General features: G+C 43.8%; 1 protein-coding gene across 1 annotated transcript in view; it reads left to right on the top strand.

Annotated features, from left to right (window-relative positions):
• Window positions 1-2884: 2884 nt before the first annotated feature.
• usp6nl (USP6 N-terminal like) overlaps window positions 2885-17878 on the top strand; it is a 94826-nt gene continuing 79832 nt past the window's right edge. Inside the window, exons 1-2 of the mRNA XM_080754040.1 lie at window positions 2885-3024; window positions 13158-13264. Of these exons, the coding sequence (XP_080610166.1) occupies window positions 13261-13264 (4 nt within the window). The 5' untranslated portion in view covers window positions 2885-3024; window positions 13158-13260. The remainder of the gene's footprint in view (window positions 3025-13157; window positions 13265-17878) is intronic.

Here is a 17878-nt window from a genome sequence, read left to right as displayed (position 1 = left end):
TTTTTCTATTCATTACTCACCCCATGGAGACTTGAATTTGTGGATATTATTTAGTTTTTGTCACATTCCTAAGCCAATCATTTGAGAAGACTATTTGTGTCTCCATAGGGAACCACTGCTGGTAATCAAATTATTGACTATTGAAAAAAAAAAGTAACGAGTAAGTGAGTAATTGATAGAAAACAAGTTATTTTTGGGTGAACTATCCCTTTAAGTCTGTTACTGTATAGCAGGGGTGGGCAACTTTGATGATGGCGAGGGCCACTATATGACCACCTTCACTCCAGAGGGCCACATTGCATATTGCTGCGTCCTACTTTGCCATTCTAGTATCTCATACAAAAGAAGCAAAAATAGCAGATCTACAAGCTCAAAACGCATCGCGCTGCGATGCGTTTTGAGCTTGTAGATCGGCTATTTTTGCTTCTTTTGAATTGGAATCCTGAATTATTTTTTGTAATTTTTTAATTGGAATCCTGAAATGTAACACTTTGATTTAATTTCAAACACATTTAGTCATATATTCACGTTAACTCTATGAACCTAAATACAAATACTTACATTGCACATAAAAAAATACATTTTAATACTACTATACTAGTCATTAAGCTACTAATATAGACTGGACTGACGGAATTAAAGCAGGTCATGTTTGGAATTCTAACAGCTGAAATCAATAATATATCAGTTTTCCGGTATTAACCTGCGGGCCGCATTAAGTGAGGTGGGGGCCGCATGTGGCCCCCGGGCCGCCAGTTGCCCATGTATGCTGTATAGTATACCTTAGCTGTTTCTCAGACTTACTAGGCTACACAATTTTTGAAGGTTGTTCAACTCTCTGCCATCTTCTCATTGAAACAATCTTTCTTTGCTTTGTTGTCTCCACCAGCCGAAGGCTGAGGGAGAGTATGTTTTCCCCTCCGTCCGTCCGTCCGTCCGTCCGTCCGTCCGTCCGTGCGTGCGTGCGTGCGTCCGTGCGTCCTCGCAGTTTGTGAGCAGCTAATCTCAGTCACCGTTGGCCCGATCGCTGCCAAACTGAGCACACACACTCCCTGGATGCCAATCTAGAACCTCTGCCCCACATTTTTCAAATCAGCCTCATGGTGGCGCTATAACAGGCCGATTTGTGTGGCCTGGTTGTTACCAGCTAATCTCCGGCGCCGTTGGCCCGATCGCTGCCAAACTGAGCACACACACTCCCTGGATGCTAATTCAGAACCTCTGCCCCACATTTTTTAAATCAGCCTCATGGTGGCGCTATAACAGGCCGATTTGTGTGGCCTGGTGGAGACCTGTGCTCGGAAGAGCACAGCTTCTAGTTTCTAATATGATTTACCTCAATTCATTTTTTTTAATTTATATTCGCTGAACAACTGTCGTTTTTAGTAAATTAATAATTTCTTGATTTAATACTTGGCCAATTAAGGGCACTTCACCGATTTTGCACCCAATCCACATGATTTGATTTCCCCCACGACATTAATTGCGGGTGGTCATTGCGGGCACGAGCGGGCATAGTTAAAGATCCAATAAAGATGATCATGATTCTGTGATGGATGGGTGGTATCTTTGCACAAAGCAACAGAATCCAGGTTAGCTTATTATACAACACAGGTAGGAGCTGAATTCCATTTAGTTCTTTATTTAAATTTCATCTGATACATTTTACATGCTGGACATTTTTATTTATTTATTTTCATACAGAATAGTGGTTAAAAAAACACTCATCTGCCAGTAAACTTAATGCTGGAGTCAAAAGGAAACCAAATGATCAATAAAAAAAAAATCAAATCAAATTTGAAGTGGAGCGGTGAGTTTGAGCAGTTAATTTAATTAAGCTATACCCTGTGTGTGTGTGTGTGTGTGTGTGTGTGTGTGTGTGTGTGTGTGTGTGTGTGTGTGTGTGTGTGTGTGTGTGTGTGTGTGCGCGCGCGTGCGTGTGAATGGCCCTGTAGGCTGCTCAACAGCACCACTTGAAGGTGCTGTTTGTACTGCATACACAGGGACATGACTACATACCAAGTCAAACATGGGAAGTGGTTGTCACCGAGCACACTAAAAACTGTGCAAAAACAGATCAAGCTTTCGGTCACTAGGCTATATTTATATATATATATATACACACACACACACACACACACACACACACACACACACACACACACACACACACACACACACATATATATATATATTATAATATGAAATCCACTACAACAGGTCTAACAAGAATTATTCTTTCATCATCATGAGCAAACACGCTCCTAAATGTCTCCACTGGGTGTGCTGCTGTGCATTATGCATTAATAACAGTGATATTGACTGTATCTGTCTGTGGAGTTGGCAACTTGGTAAGCCTAAGAACCATGAAGTGGTTTACCTGACAGTTCAATATCAAACAAGCTTGATGCTGTTTAGTTTGGATAATAGAAATGAGAAAGAAGCTACTTTTAATTGTAATCCAGCACATAAGATTTGATGTGTTTTAGAAGGAGTAACCTATCTATTACATTTTAAATTTGCTTTTAGTTGTTGTTTGTCATTGTGCATAATGTAAAATTAAATTAAACTGGTAAAATTGCACCTCACACTATGCACTGTAAAAAAAAAACATTGAACTGATCCACAGGGCAAAAAGGCTTTCATTTTAGAATGAAAGCTGACACATTTAACTCTTCGAGTGTACAACATAAATGTTACATTATTTTGTACAATGTACACTAGTCTCATCAATGTCATAGTTACATGAACCGGTGTGCACTTGATCTGAAGGCGCTGAGACTATAGCAGCCCATCGGGCGGCGCATTTCTACCTGGAGCCTGGCGGCAGGGCAGATCCATGTCACCACAGCGCCCTGCAGGCTCTTTTCCATACAGAGTTTGAGAAGAAGTGCAGAAGCTGGACTTCCTGGCTGCTGCGCTGCTACGGGACAATGGATGTTTTCTACTTCACTCCGGCCGGGGCAAGAAGAGCCGCCGCGGCGATGTGATCAAGGCGGGCACGTCGAGCAGCTGGAGACCAAGGTGAGGGTTTCTGCCTCCAATTCGCCCGATTATTATTGAGGGGGGAAACGAAGTTGACGATTCGGTGATATACACACCAGCCAGTGTAACGCTACGTACTGCGGGAGGCTTGAATGACGCTTGCCCGTGTGTGTGTGTGCGCCTTTGGGAACCGTACGTTACACACGCCGGGTCGCTCGGTGTGCGCGGGCAGCGGCCGTTTATTCAACGTGCTCGGAAATTGTTTTAATTTTTTTTGCAAACTTTATGCTTATTTTGTATTCACCGAGGCCTAGCAGCAAGCCAAACCCCCGAGCAGGCAGGCAGGCAGGCAGGCGGCCTCCCTCCCTCCTTCCCGCAGCAGTATCGATGTTGACAGACTGTGGACGCACCAATCATTGCCTCCCTAAGCTCGGGTCTTCCTAACGCTATGTCACCGATGAGCCCTTGCGCTCACAGCCGCGGTAGCCCGGGCTGCTCAGCTTCTCGTCTGTAGTCAAAATAAAAAATACTCTTTCGCTACTCACCAAAACAAAGACGGTTCTAAGATGTTGAAAGCCTATTGTCCTTAGTGGGAACACTCGGAGCCCCCCACCTCACGTCTAAAATGCAATTATTTTTGCCAGAAAATATTTCACCGGAGGTTTTAGCTACTCCACAGCGCCCTCTACAGATATTGTCAATAGAAAATTCCATTGACCAACTTTTTTCTTCCGGTGAAATATTTTCTTTTCTGGCTAAAAAGTGTATTTTAGACGTGAGGTGGGGGGGCTCAGAGTGTTCCCACTAAGGGAAATAGGCTTTCAACTCCCTAAAGCCGTCTTTGTTTTGGGGAGCAGCGAAATGGTATTTTGTATTTTTACCACAGACCAGAGGATGCGCAGCCTTTCCTGCGGCGCAAGGGCTCATCAGTGACATAGCGGTTAAGGGGAACTCCTTATAACGCCTTGGAGCAGATCTAATTGCCTCCCCATTGGCTGCAGCCGCGGCCTCTGTGACTCCGGTTGGCTGGAACGCCCCTTCACTCAACTGACGTTAACGCTTTGGGGCTTTCAACATTTCTCATCTCGTGTAATTGATTTAAGGACATAATATCGGTTGTAAAATGATCAGTTGTTTAACTATTAAAGTAAGTGGACGTTAACGAGTCGTCCGTGCATAAAATGCGTTGGTTTTCTCTGCGTTCGATTGTATTCCCCCCTACCTCCTCCTCGTGTGGCTGCATCGCAGGAGAGGGATAGAGTTACCTTTGTAGCAGCAGTATGTCTCAATCCTTCCTATCCCGCTACAGGATAATGCGGCTTATTGTGTTCGGGACTTTACAGTTAGAAAACACAAGGAAGCAGTGGTGGGAAAAGTAGTCTACTCACATTGTTTTTAAATCACGTTTTACTTAAAAGTATCAATACTGCAATGTAGACATACTCTGTTATAAGTAAAAGTCCAGAATTCAAAAGTATTGGTATCAAAATGTACTTAAAGTACAAAAGCACAACGTACTCATTAAGCAGAATGTCCCATTTGATTTCACAAGTTTTCAAATGCAAAAAGTAAAAATAGCAGATCTACAAGCTCAAGCTTGTAGATTGGCTATTTTCAATTATCCTAAATGTATAGGGCTGAAGTGGGTAATGTATATTTTGTAATAATAATCTAAATCTATAAAGTAACTACTAACTAGTAGTTTTCAAATAATTGTATTGAAGTAAAAGTGCTATGTAGTGGAGTAGATGTAAAAGTACTGAAAATTGGAAATACTCCAGTAAAGTAAAAATACTCAAAATTGTACTCAAGTACAGTACTTGAGTAAATGTACTCAATGTTACTTTACAACACTGAACACAAGGCAGGGATAGGCGTTTGTATCATGACCGCCAATGAAGTCTGACAATAACATCATATCTTGTGGTAAAGCCTACTATACCAGTGCATCAACATACAGTAGCAGTGTGGAGTAAAGTTTCCTGCCAGACAGGAATTTAAAATGGTAACAGAAGACCACTGCCGCTGAATATTGGGCCTGTGTCTATCTCTGTGCACAAAGGGGGAAAAAGCGGTGTGTACACGTTGTAGTATGTCATGGTCAAACTATTCGCCTTATCAGCTCTTGTTTGAAACCATTGTTTGTAACACCGCTGTGCTGCTGGCTGCGTTGGTGCCGAGTTGCTTTTCTTCTGTCGCGGATCAGCCCTCCCCTCTCTCTGGGTTACTGCAGCTCAGATGTGAAATAGTAACATACCTGGGACACCAAAGATATGGGATCAGACGTCAGTACCAGCACTTCCCTTTTTTTACAGTGCAACTTTAGTGTCTTCATTCAATATAGCCGGGGAGCCACTGGGCCAAAATGAGAGAGGACCTGTGATGTCATGACATACTCCAAATTTTTGTTTGTCCTATTAATTTGGTCAATAAGGTACACAGAATGAGAGGCCTGCTCTGCCGGAAATCCTGCGAAAAAAAGGTTCCCATTGACTTCACTATACTGGAAAAAAACACACCAAAAAAAGTAGCATTTGAGGGGTCAAACTAAGGGTTCTTCATGATTCTGAATCCATTGCAAGCATTTGTTTTGCATGAAAAACATTCATTGGGCTAGATTTCAGCCTCTCAAACCTGTGAAAAGTGATGAGTCATCACTTTTCACCGTTATTTTGGTCCGTTTTCTAGCCCAAGGAATGTTTTTCATGCAAAACAAATGCTTGCAATGGATTCAGAATCATCAAGAACCCCTAGTTTGACCCCTCACATGCTACTTAAAGCATATTTTTTTGGGTGTGTTTCTTTCCTTTATATTGAAGTAGATGGAGTGAATATACAAATGGCAATAACTTTTTTTCGCAGGATTTCCGGCAGAGCAGGCCTCTCATTCTGTGGACCTTGATGACCAAATTAATAGAAAAAACAAAAATTAAAAGTATGTCATGACATCACAGGTAACATCCTATTCTTTGAGCTTTTGGGCCTGTGGCTCCCCGGCTAATAGCCTAATATCCTACAGACCCATTATGCCATATCTACAACGGTAACTCACTTAGTACAAAACATTCCCCCTCAACAATAAGTTTCAGAACTTTCAGTCATGCGGAGCAGGGATTTTCAAACTTTTTTGACTCAGGGCACCCCTGTAAATAACATCCACGGCCCCCCTGAATTACACTGTTAATTCTTAGAACCGTACATCATATTGGAGAAATACCGTTTCCATCAGAACTGACTAAAAATAATGTTATACTTGACGTTTAACCACTTGAATGCCTATTCTGGGGGGAAAGTTCACCAAAAATAGCCGACCTACAAGCTCACAACGCGTCAAAATAGTGACGCGTTGTGAGCTTGTAGAACTGCTATTTTTGGTGAAGAGTGTTGTCGTAGATAGAAAAAGAACTCATCAAGTACAGTGCAAATCAGGTCTGTTTTACCAACATAGTGAAGTGATATTGATGAAGTGATATTGATGAATTCCAAATATTATCAAATAATCTCGCGGCACCCCTGGACTGGCATCACAGCACCCCAGGGTGCCCCGTCACCCACTTTGAAAACCCCTGATGTACAGATAACCTGCATAATATTTCTTAGGGGGGCAACCCTGATCCTTCAAACCACTTCTCCAATGCAGGGTGAACTGTATGTGCCTCAGCCTCATCTGGTGGTAGTAGATGGAAATGAAACACCCCTGCACTGCCAGTGAGTTAGTCAGTGGGGTCAGCAACAAACAAATTAGCTCATGTCCCCGAAACTCGCACTCATGTTCAAAAAATATGAAAACTTCATATCATGATTATTGTGACAAAAGAAATCGCTATTTTTTGGCAAAGACATTTGATAGAGTGAAAAAAGACTATCAAGTACGTATATTATAAGTACCTTTTAGCAATTATAGAGGGTTTAAATTATACCGGATATGCAGCTCTGCAAATAAAAAGTGAATTCATCCCAGTGCATGACAGAGGACGATTTCACGATATATTAAATCTCCCCGATACGATTATCGTGAGTGTTTTTTATCACGATAAACAGTATCGCTTATCGTCCCATCCCTAAAACACACACACTCACACACACACACACACACACACACACACACACACACACACACACACACACACACACACACACACACACACACACACTGCCCTACTACAGCCACTCCAGAACGAGAGTAGTTAGGAGGAGAGAGCATTTACTTTATCACACACTGTCCTTTTGGAGTGGAGAACGCTCTCTCAACTCTGGCTCAAAAACAGGTTGTTGTGGCTCATTGAGGCTCTGTAACATAGCAACGGTAACTTAACTATGAGGGGGCACCCTCAGAGCATGCACGCACACACGCGTGCACACACACACACACACACACACACACACACACACACACACACACACACACACACACACACACACACACACACACACACACACACACACAGTGTCCTCAATACAGGGGCACTGAGAGGGGTGCATATTCCTGCACTTGTACCCGCATAGCCTGTAATAACACAACATGCATCAGCCAAGACAAAGGCCTTGTTGTTCTGCCCTTTTTTTATCTGCAATGTTAACTGGTGCTTTTCTGTGCGCGCACTCGTGCGTACAGGTCAAGTGAAATCTGATTAATGATTTCAATAGTCACTGCACACTCAACACAGCCCACCCACATCAGCTTTAGTGTACGCACGCACGCACGCACGCACGCACGCACGCACGCACGCACGCCCACACGCACACACACACACACACACACACACACTGAAGTCTGGAGTGTTCATTTAAACCCGAGAGTTAAAGTAACACTGCAGATTTAGTTGTGCACAGGCTAACACAGTAACTTTGCATTCCTTCCTTGACTCCTGTCAAGCACTGGCACACAGACAGTGGTGCCAGTCTCTAGCGGATACATATGCCCGTTGGCACAGTGGACAGTTCTCTCTTTTTTTATTGCCTGGCCTTGGGAGCAGCTAGCCCACACACTGCAAACCAGACGCTGAACCAACAAGTAACTCTCAGGCGTGCGTGTGTTCCTCATAGTTAAGTTACCATTTAGGTCAACTAAAAGGAGATCCTAGTAAGCTTTACGGCTTATTTACACAGGAACCAACCACTTTATGTATCTCATATAACATTCAAAGACAGACGGATAGAACATAGTACTTCATAGGATAACATTACAAAAGCATAAAAAGGGGGGAAAAAAAAGGGAGGGGGTGGAAACATGGGGGCTTAGTCTATTTACAAGTCTCGAGTAGCAGCCGCCTGAAGGTGACTTTTCATACCAATTTTGAAGGAGGCAAGGATTTGCTCTCCTTTAAGGCTTGCGGGAGGGCGTTCCACATGTTGGTTGGTGGTATAGCTGGGGAACGAATTGGAGCCTTTTATAGTGTTAAATATAGGTTGAACATGATTAGTGGATCTGCTTCTGGTGTCATGATCGTGGACATCCTTGACCTTTAGGAAGTAGTTTGTCAGGTACTGTACATGGGTATCTTGGATGTATAGTGTATCTATCTTGTACACCAGGCCCATTGCAAGATGCATTGCAAAGTCAGCTACTTTGAGCCACCCCACGCTTTCGCGGTGATGAGCGGTAAGGTGGGCCCGAGGAGGAAGACCGGGCACGACCCTAATCAGTTTGTTCTTGGCTGTTTTTGTGCCAGAGTTAAGAGAGTATTCTCCACTCCAAGAGAGTGGACAGTGTCCACTTGGAGTGGACACATAACATGGCACCTTTTAGGTCCTACATCCATGACCTCTCTCGAGACAGTTTCTGACAGATCACCCATAATTAAAATCTGGCCTCATGACCCAGCATTTCAATTAACTTCTTTGTCACCGTGGCTCCTCAGTGGCAATACATGGTGATGATTGGCTGTCCGTGTTTGGCCTCTCGGTTTCAGCCTTGTTGATTGGCCGGTGTCCTGGCATGAGGCAGAGGTGAACATATGGTGGGAGTACTCTTAATCCCATGTCACAGCCTTAAAGCTAAGACTCTCTGGCTGCACAGTGCACACTTTAGACTGAAGATCTCATCCATCAGTCCCAGCCACAGTTTGTCTCTTGTCTGTCATAAAGATATGGCTGTAGGAGTATGACTTGTGTTATCTAATTCATCTGAATTATTAAGCTGCATTATATTATCACTTTTGTTGCTATCAATTAAATCTCTTTGAAGGTCCGCGATGCCATGGTCTCCATAGACTTCCATGTAATTCATAGTGCACGGATCATGCACTCCCATGCCTAGATCATGCACCACGTGTGTGCACGCTGTTCACAGCTTTCAAACAAAAAAATCCGCTTGGAAATCCGTTCAGGCATTCATGAGATATCAGCCATTATGTTTTTACATTATGTAAACAAACATGGCTGCCATATTTGAAAGATGGGGTTGGTATGGGGGTTAAACATGCAATTTCGCAATCGCGATCATGCCTAATACATTTTTTGAGGTCAAAAAAACATTTTTGAACTTTTTTTTTTTTGAAAAAAAAAAAAAAGATTTCCCTTCAAAAACGGCCCAAACTCTGGAAACTGGGGGTTGGCACAGGTAGGGTACCAATACAAACTCGGGAAACTCGGGATTGGCACCAAACAGGTTATATTATTATATAAAACATGTATATATTTTCTGTATGTTAACCACATAAACATTGGTGTCCCTATTTTGACAACATTTTACATATTTGTATTTATTTTTATTGTCAAAGGCATGGCTTGGCCGAGACTATGTTTTCGCCGTCCGTCCGTCAGTCCTCCCAGGCCAAGGAAGAATCTCCACCCCCTTTTTTCCAAAATCGTCCAGTTATAAGTAACACCACCATGTGATTTGGGAAACAATTTATTTACTACTCATACAGATTTTGCCCAAACCTCACTCAAACCGTTATACATAATCTCTGTAGTCATGTGATCAGGATGTATCTGTCATGTGATCAAACGTATCACATTTCTCATATTCCATTCTGATGATTGGCTTCCAAAGTTTGTTGGGGTGTCCATTTTGCACGAAAAGTCAACCAATCATCAATGCCGATGATACACGAAAGAAGAAGAAGAAATGCCACACATCATGAATGAAGATCCCAATTGCTGGGAAACTTTGCACGCACATTCACACTGAGACAAGGAAGAACCTCCATCCCATTTTGTTCAAATGTCCTAATGGTGACAACAGCCCACTTAAATGTTTTTTGGTCGTACGATCAACATGTTTCTTTCCCTGGAATCCTGGATTCCTTGGATCATGACACAACCTGATTTTGCCACATTCCATTTTACTTTACTACTCCTACAGACTTTGTCTCACAAATTGGTAGACATTAGACATTATCTCTGGGGTCATGTAATATATACGATTGATTTTCCAGATCCCATTCCAAGTGGCTATGACCAAAGTTTGCGGACCCTGTCTAGGCAACTTTGCCTGGCGGAGACCTCTGCTCCAAGGAGCCCACTTCTCTAGTTTATAGGCCCATTCTTTTAAATAAAATAAAAAAAGCAGATACAAGCTGGATGTTTTGCTGGACCCCCGTGTTTGGGGCAGGGAAGCCGGTCAGGGAGGGTGATATTGGTCATTGCATGTACTCCTAGGCTGGGTTGGAGTGTTGGGCAGGAGGAGGAGTCCTCCCGGTGGGGGCTCCTCACTGGCAAGGTGGCCAGCTGGCTGTCGTATCAGAGTCAGTACAACAACAGTGACCACGCAGAAATGTGCGTCGGGAGGAATTAATTGGCATAACGACTGAATTGAGGGGGAAAGGGGGTAAATAATAATTGGTTAATTAAACAACATAAATGATGTATAAGCTCACAACACAACATAAAGTGAGCTTATATATCTGCTATTTTTGAATAGCCAACACAAAAAAAAAGAAAATCTAAAATGACACGGATGCTTTCCCTGTTTTAATGGGTTAATACTGCCACTGAAGATCAAAAATCTAATCTGAGTACCTGATACTGACAGTAGTGGTGGTATCCTGGAAGAGAAACACCATCTTCCTTTTGATTTGAGTCCTCTCTTGGTACGAGCAATGCATCAATAAAAGCTCGAGGCAGCACGGAATGCTGTAACAGCGCAGCTATTTGTTGTCGCCACTGCTGGTTAAGCATTCTGCTGACCTGGGCTAGTTTTGCTCACCAGAGCGGTCCTTGAGGATATTGGATCCTCTGGCATCTGTGCGGCCGCTGTGTTCATGGCAACGCGGGAGGACTTAATTTCTACTTCGTTCGCATCATTTCCCCCCATTGCCCACCACCACAGCCCCACCTCCCCTCCACATGCATCTGCAGTGTGATTAAATTACCAGTTATTACCGCGTCACTGAGAAGCACTGGCCGAGTACCATCATCATGAGATTACCGTTATTGAGTCCAATGACCGGGCCCCTTTTGGATGGACAATTGCATACGAGCGCACACAACACACACGCCCATAACCTGCCAAGCCCGGTCACTTGCTCTCCTGCCTTGTTATTACAAAGCCAATGAAGACCTTAATGGCCATGCCCATGTCTTTAATCAAATGCGTGCATCATGTGTGTGCTAGTGCCTGCTTGCACGTGTTTCTCTTCTGCATGTGATTATTTATTTTTGTGCCTACATGTGTGTGCGTTTCATGTGTTCTCACCTTCTTCTCAGTGGTGCATTCTGTATTGCGTTGCATGAGTCCATTTATTCAGTGAGGCTGCAGTGTGAGTTCTGCGATATTCATTTGATGCTGTTCTTGTCCATCCATGAATGCCCTGATATGAAATATAGCTGGTTTCATTCCAAAACAATTATCTGTCCGTCCATTTTGGGGTGCAAGATCATATACCTCTAATTTAGCATCGCAATAATGTAGAGTAAAGGTAGTAGTAATATTTCAAATTCTAACCAATTCATCTTAAATATTGCATCTGAACTCTGAAGTCAATGTTTTTATAATTACTTTTGTAAAGTGCCCTTCCAAACATTATGAAAAACACAATAAAGACGCCATTAAATGCCATGTAAAACAGAATAAAACCTCAGCATTTCTTTTAAAGGTGATAGACCATGTATTTTCACTTTTACTATTTTAAAACCTTTTTTTGGGGTCCCACTAGCACTTTCTATCCTCACAAAGTCCCATTTCTGACCATTGTGTCTGTCTTTGTTTTTGGGAAGGCTGAGGTTAAAAGCTTTCCACGGGTTCTCAGAACAGGCTGCAAAATTTGGCTGACGTCAGCGACAGCGCCCCCGTTTAAAAAAAAAAAAAAAGTCAAAAAAGAATTTTGGACCCCCAAAAATGTAGTAGGCATGATAGCAATCGCGAAATTGCATGTTTAACCCCCATAGCAACCCCATCTTTCAAACATGGCAGCCATGTTTGTTTACATTTTAAGAAAACATATTTTGGCTGCTAGTTCATGAATGCCTGAACGGATTTCCATTTGGATGTTTTTGTTTGAAAGCTGTGAGCAATGTGCACACACGTGGGGCATGATCTAGGCATGGACATGACATGATCAGTGCACTATGAATTACATGGAAGTCTATGGAGAGGGAGGCATATGGAACTTGGAAGGTATTTTTTATTTTATTATTATTATTTTTAAGACTTTTCGTGTAGTGTTTGGTTGGGGTGCATATCTGCACACACAACGGGCAGAACAGTGGGGGTGGCGCAGTTCAGGCCAAAATTGGTACTGCAGCTGAAAATGCTCAGAGCCATTCAAAAATGAGAGAGGCTCTCTATTCAGGAGTGGTAATTTAGCCTCAAACCTTTTGAAAAACGTTTTTGGGACATAAACAATATGACATAAATACTTTTTAAATGCATGGTGTATCACCTTTAAGTGCAACAGCCCAATCTCTCTTTTTTAAGATATGTTTTTGGGCTTTTTGCCTTCATTGATAGGATAGTAGTCTGACAGGAAACAGGGAGAGAGACAGGGATTGACACGCAGCGACATCTGGTCGGGCTTGGGAATCGAACCAGCAACCCGCTACAGGCTACACAAAGCCTATGTGGTATGCTGCCTGGACCAGTAGACCAGCGGGCGCCCCCACAACAGCCCAATCTTGGTGTCATCATGGAGTGAAACTCTTGCGGGCTCCGTCATGTCGCCTCCTGTGTTCGATGTTTGGTATTGTATTGTAATTGACCACAAACTTTACCCTGGCTTCCCGTGCAGGTCATGAGTGCCTCTAGGAGAGACCCAGTGGAGAATAACCTCACCTGTCCAATACCCCTCCCTGACTGGGCTCAGCCCTGTCCCCCACCTCCGGCCACTCACCATGAGTAAGTAACTACTTCAAACACACACACACACACACACACACACACACACACACAGTATGTGCAGTACGTCGAGTATGTTAAGAACAATGAGATGAGTGCTTTGTATTGCCGTCAGGTTGTAGAAGGACGATGGCTCCTTAAAGAGTGGACCTGTCATGGCCTTGGCGTTTCTGTCGCTGCCTGCGGTTGATGTCTTTTCACCTACTGTATGTCAGTGTGTGAGTGTGAATTATTTCACCGCACACACACACACACACTCACTCACACTCGCCCCTACAGGTAATTCAATATTGTAGATACAAATCCATAGTAAAATAATTATGGGATCTTTATGCATTGACGAGCACATGTACACATGGCAAGTTGGGTGCAGAAATGAAGCCAGTTCCGTTCTAAAAGTTCGACTGGGATTGGCGTGGATGTCAGTCTGCGTGTTCAGACACTGGTTGTAGTGGGGTGCTAACAGAACATGGCTCCGTCTGCCTGCATTAGCCCCCGCTGCCTCCCGTATCTCCCCTTGTGGCAGGAACATATGGCAGGAGGGAGAGAGTGCTGCAGCCCTCGCCACAGCAATCACTCATCAATCACACCACAAAGCATGATGGGAAGGGGAATGTAGCAGAATGTGCACTCCATCGACTGTGTGTGTGTGTGTGTGTGTGTGTGTGTGTGTGTGTGTGTGTGTGTGTGTGTGTGTGTGTGTGTGTGTGTGTGTGTGTGTGTGTGTGTGTGTGTGTGTGTGTGTGTGTGTGTGTGTGTGTGTGTGTGTGTGTGTGTGTGTGTGTGTGTGTGTGTGTGTGTGTGTGCGCGCGCGCCAGAGTGACTGTAATGGAACAGCACCCCAGCTCCATGTACTGGGGTGAGTCATACTGCTGGTCTCAGGGTTAGGCACTATATTATGCTAACATCGTGTCTGCACATGTGTGTAGCGTCGTTCATGGCTCGGTGTGAGAGAGGCTGATAATTATCATCTCGAGGCGTGTCTGCGTCGCACCGAGCAAGCGCAATCTGCCAAGTGTCAAAAGAAAAGGGCTGGCTTTTCAGCACTTAGCGTACTTGTTCTAGTGTGATACCAAGGCTTCTAATTTGTATGGCTATAATTTATCAGGCATTTCTTGTTTTCTTAGCCAATTAGACCACTTCATAGTGAGATAAAGATCAGTGCTCTTCTACAGTATGTCAAAGGAAGCCGGCACCTTCTCCTGAGGGTGACGTTAACTCATCATGTCCTGCAGATGTGTGTGTGTGTGTGTGTGTGTGTGTGTGTGTGTGTGTGTGTGTGTGTGTGTGTGTGTGTGTGTGTGTGTGTGTGTGTGTGTGTGTGTGTGTGTGTGTGTGTGTGTGTGTGTGTGTGTGTGTGTGTGTGTGTGTGTGTGTGTGTGTGTGTGTGTGTGTGTGTGTGTGTGTGTGTGTGTGTGTGTGTGTGGAGATGGGGCAATAGATCACAGTACTGAAGGGCTTGGACTGGGTTACCAGGGCAACCTAGTACATGTGAGGTGTTTACTGTAAGGTGATTGGATTAGCCAGATGCTGCTGAGGGGAGTGCTGAGAGATTTAACCCGATTACTGCCTTTTCTTTCAAGCCCTCCGCCACCTACCAACGAGTGTGTGTGTGTGTGTTTATATCCTTGTGCATCTACAGCATGTGCGTAGTGGTGTGCGGTCAGGCCCTGATCTGATTGATTTTGAGTGATGAAAATGGACGATAGTGTGATTGATGGTGTGAGTGTGGGGTAACAGGAGCTGCTTCTCCGCTGCTGTCAAACTGGGCAGCTTCAGATCCAGTCTGTGAAATACAGCTCTTTCTTTCTTTCTACAGGTCTTTCTGTCAGTTTGTTTTTTCACCTTAATCTCTCTGTCTCAGTCTCTCTCTCTTTCTCTCTCTCTCTCTTTCTTTCATCATGCGGAGTGCTATCACTTTGGTAAGTGTGTGCTTGTGTGGGGCGACCCCGATAGCCAAATGTCCAGGGCACTTATCATATGGGCTCTGGTGCCTGACAGCGAGCGAGTCTTGCGTTGGGGGCGGCAGTGGTTTCCCAGTTCGATCCCGGGCTCCCCCAGAGTCACTGTCGAAGTGTCCTTGAGCAAGACACTGAACCCCTAACTGCTCACGATGAGCAGATTGGTGCCTTGCATGGTTTCCTTCACCATCGGTGTGTGTGTGTGTGTGAATGTAATGCACAATCATCGTAAAGCGCCTTGGATAAAGGCGCTATAGCTATATACCGTAAATGCACCATTTACCATTCTACCCGTTCGATTCCCGGCCCGGCCAGGACCATTTTTTACATGTTACTCCCCTGCTCTCTCTCTGACGCCTGTCACACTACACTGCATACGTCAGAAAAGGAAAGAGGAGCACTCGTCAAAGAGTAGTTCAACCATATACTAGTCTTGGGTGCATGGTTTGGGCAAACGATGAACTCCAGCAATCACTTTAGAACGAATTCTTCAAGTTTATTGAAGGTTTACCCCCAGCAGCAGCACACAAATGGACGTTTGGGCCTGGAGGGCCTTCCTCAGTGTGTAACTGAGTCCCTACACTACACTGCATACCTCAACAGTGGTGGAAAAGGTACTCGCATATTTTACTTAACTCTTATTGTGCCTATCCCGAACTAGTTCGGGATAGTTTGGACCTTATTAACGTTCGGGGTGCCAATCCCGAACTAGTTCGGCTTTTTATAAAAATAAAAAAAAACATCCAGAGGCCTTACCGAAGCACCGGGCTAAATTTTCGAGCCGGGCCGCCGGCCGTCATCTGTTTACACGGCCCGCGAGAGCGTCGCGCCGCCGATATTTGCCATCCACTCCAATGCAATCCAGGATCTTTAGAGCTCATTTTCTCTGTTCCATGCATATCCATGAGGTGTGCAAGGTTTAATCACGGCTAAATCGCCGAAAATAGGGCTTCTAAAATGCTTGGTAGCCAATAGCTAACTTCAAGCTAACTTCATCCTGTTCCTGTTCATGCACAAAGGAAAGTGTTCAGGCGCGTCATGGCTGCGCACGGCTTGTGCATATACAGCGTATGTCTATGGTGGATTCTATGGCTATTGGGCGCCCTCTAGTGGTGATTCTGGGCACTGAAAGGGTTAAGTAAAGGTATCAATTCTACAATATAGAAATACTCAGTTACAAGTAGAAGTCCAGAATTCAAAATGTACTTGAGTATAAGTGTGAAAGTCTTGGCATCAAAATGTACAAAAGTACCAAAAGTAAAAGTGCAAAATGTTTGAAAATAGCAGATCTACAAGCTGACAATGACTTAGTTACTTTACACCACTGCCTATCAAAACCAAAGTGTGTGCGTATGTGTGTACTGGAGCCTGTACTTTACATCAAAAGATTCAAAACAGTGTTAGTTGTTTTTTGGAACTCCCTCCTCTTCCTGCTGATAACGGTGCCCCCGGCACGGAACACACACGGAACCAACACGGCCCCGGCTCGGTCTGAAACGTCAACAACTTCTCAAGAATGGAAACGACCTTAGAAATGGCAGGGAGGGAAAAACGCTTTGTCACATTTTGTCTAATGTGACCTGAATGTGTTACATTTGATCGTTTTGCTCTACCTTTAGATAAGCTTGCGTTCCCACTCTTTAACCTAGAGATGGTTGATGATATTGATATCCTGAGCTAATTACCTTAATTAGCCCCACACCCGCCCTGCTGGCCCCCGGGGTGGGCGGGGTTGGCTCCCCCTTAACGAGATTCTTAACGAGGATGGATGACTCGGTCTGGATGTGTGTGATTTCCTGGCTATCGAGAAGAGATGGGGCTGTCACGATTATGACATTTTACATGACCATTATTTGTCACTCAAATAATTGCGATTAACGATTTAATTGTGTTTTTGTCGTTGACAATTACATTTCCGTTTGGCTTTTAGGCTTTTAAGTTGCACATGGTAGATATGACACATAACCTAAATATACAAAGAAATTACTGACATATTTGACAACTTTATGCTTAAAAAAGAACATTGATAGTGGAAATAGCCGATCTACAAGCTCACTCACTATTTTTGACTTTTTTTTTAAAAATATATGAACATTTTTCAAAATGGAAACGATTATGACGATTATGACAAATAATCAAGATTATTTCAAAAACTCACAATTAGACGATTATGTAATGATTGTGACAGCCCTATGAAGAGATATGACTTATGTAATCCATCCGCAAGGTGTTTCATGCATTGAAAACGTTAGCCCGTCGTTCCCTCCACGGGAGACCGCTCCATGACCATATTACACCGTCAGCGATAGAAGGTGTGTATTATCCAAATAGCAGTAGCGTAAAGTAGTTATTAAATCTGGTAATAGTATAGGCAGTTGCTGCGCGGCCCAGGCTGTGAGTAAACACACACCCAGAATTTCCCAAGCGACCCGAGTTGAGTAAACAAATACCGATTTCACAGATCGGCTATGGGCTTGAGTGTGTTAAGAAAAATGAGACGAGAGAAAGATAATTTCCCAGCAGTGTGAGGCATGCCGTCTGGGTAACACTTGAATAGCTTTGTATAGCCGATGGTAGAAGGGCTATGGCTGCTCAAAGAGTGGACCTGTCATGGCCTTATGCCTCATTCACACTACAGATATATAGTTGAACG

This window comes from Nannobrachium achirus, assembly GCF_963921795.1.
Source record: "Nannobrachium achirus genome assembly, chromosome: 23".
NCBI lineage: Eukaryota > Metazoa > Chordata > Actinopteri > Myctophiformes > Myctophidae > Nannobrachium > Nannobrachium achirus.
Note: the sequence above shows the minus strand (reverse complement) of the source record. Positions and strands in the feature narration are given on the sequence as shown.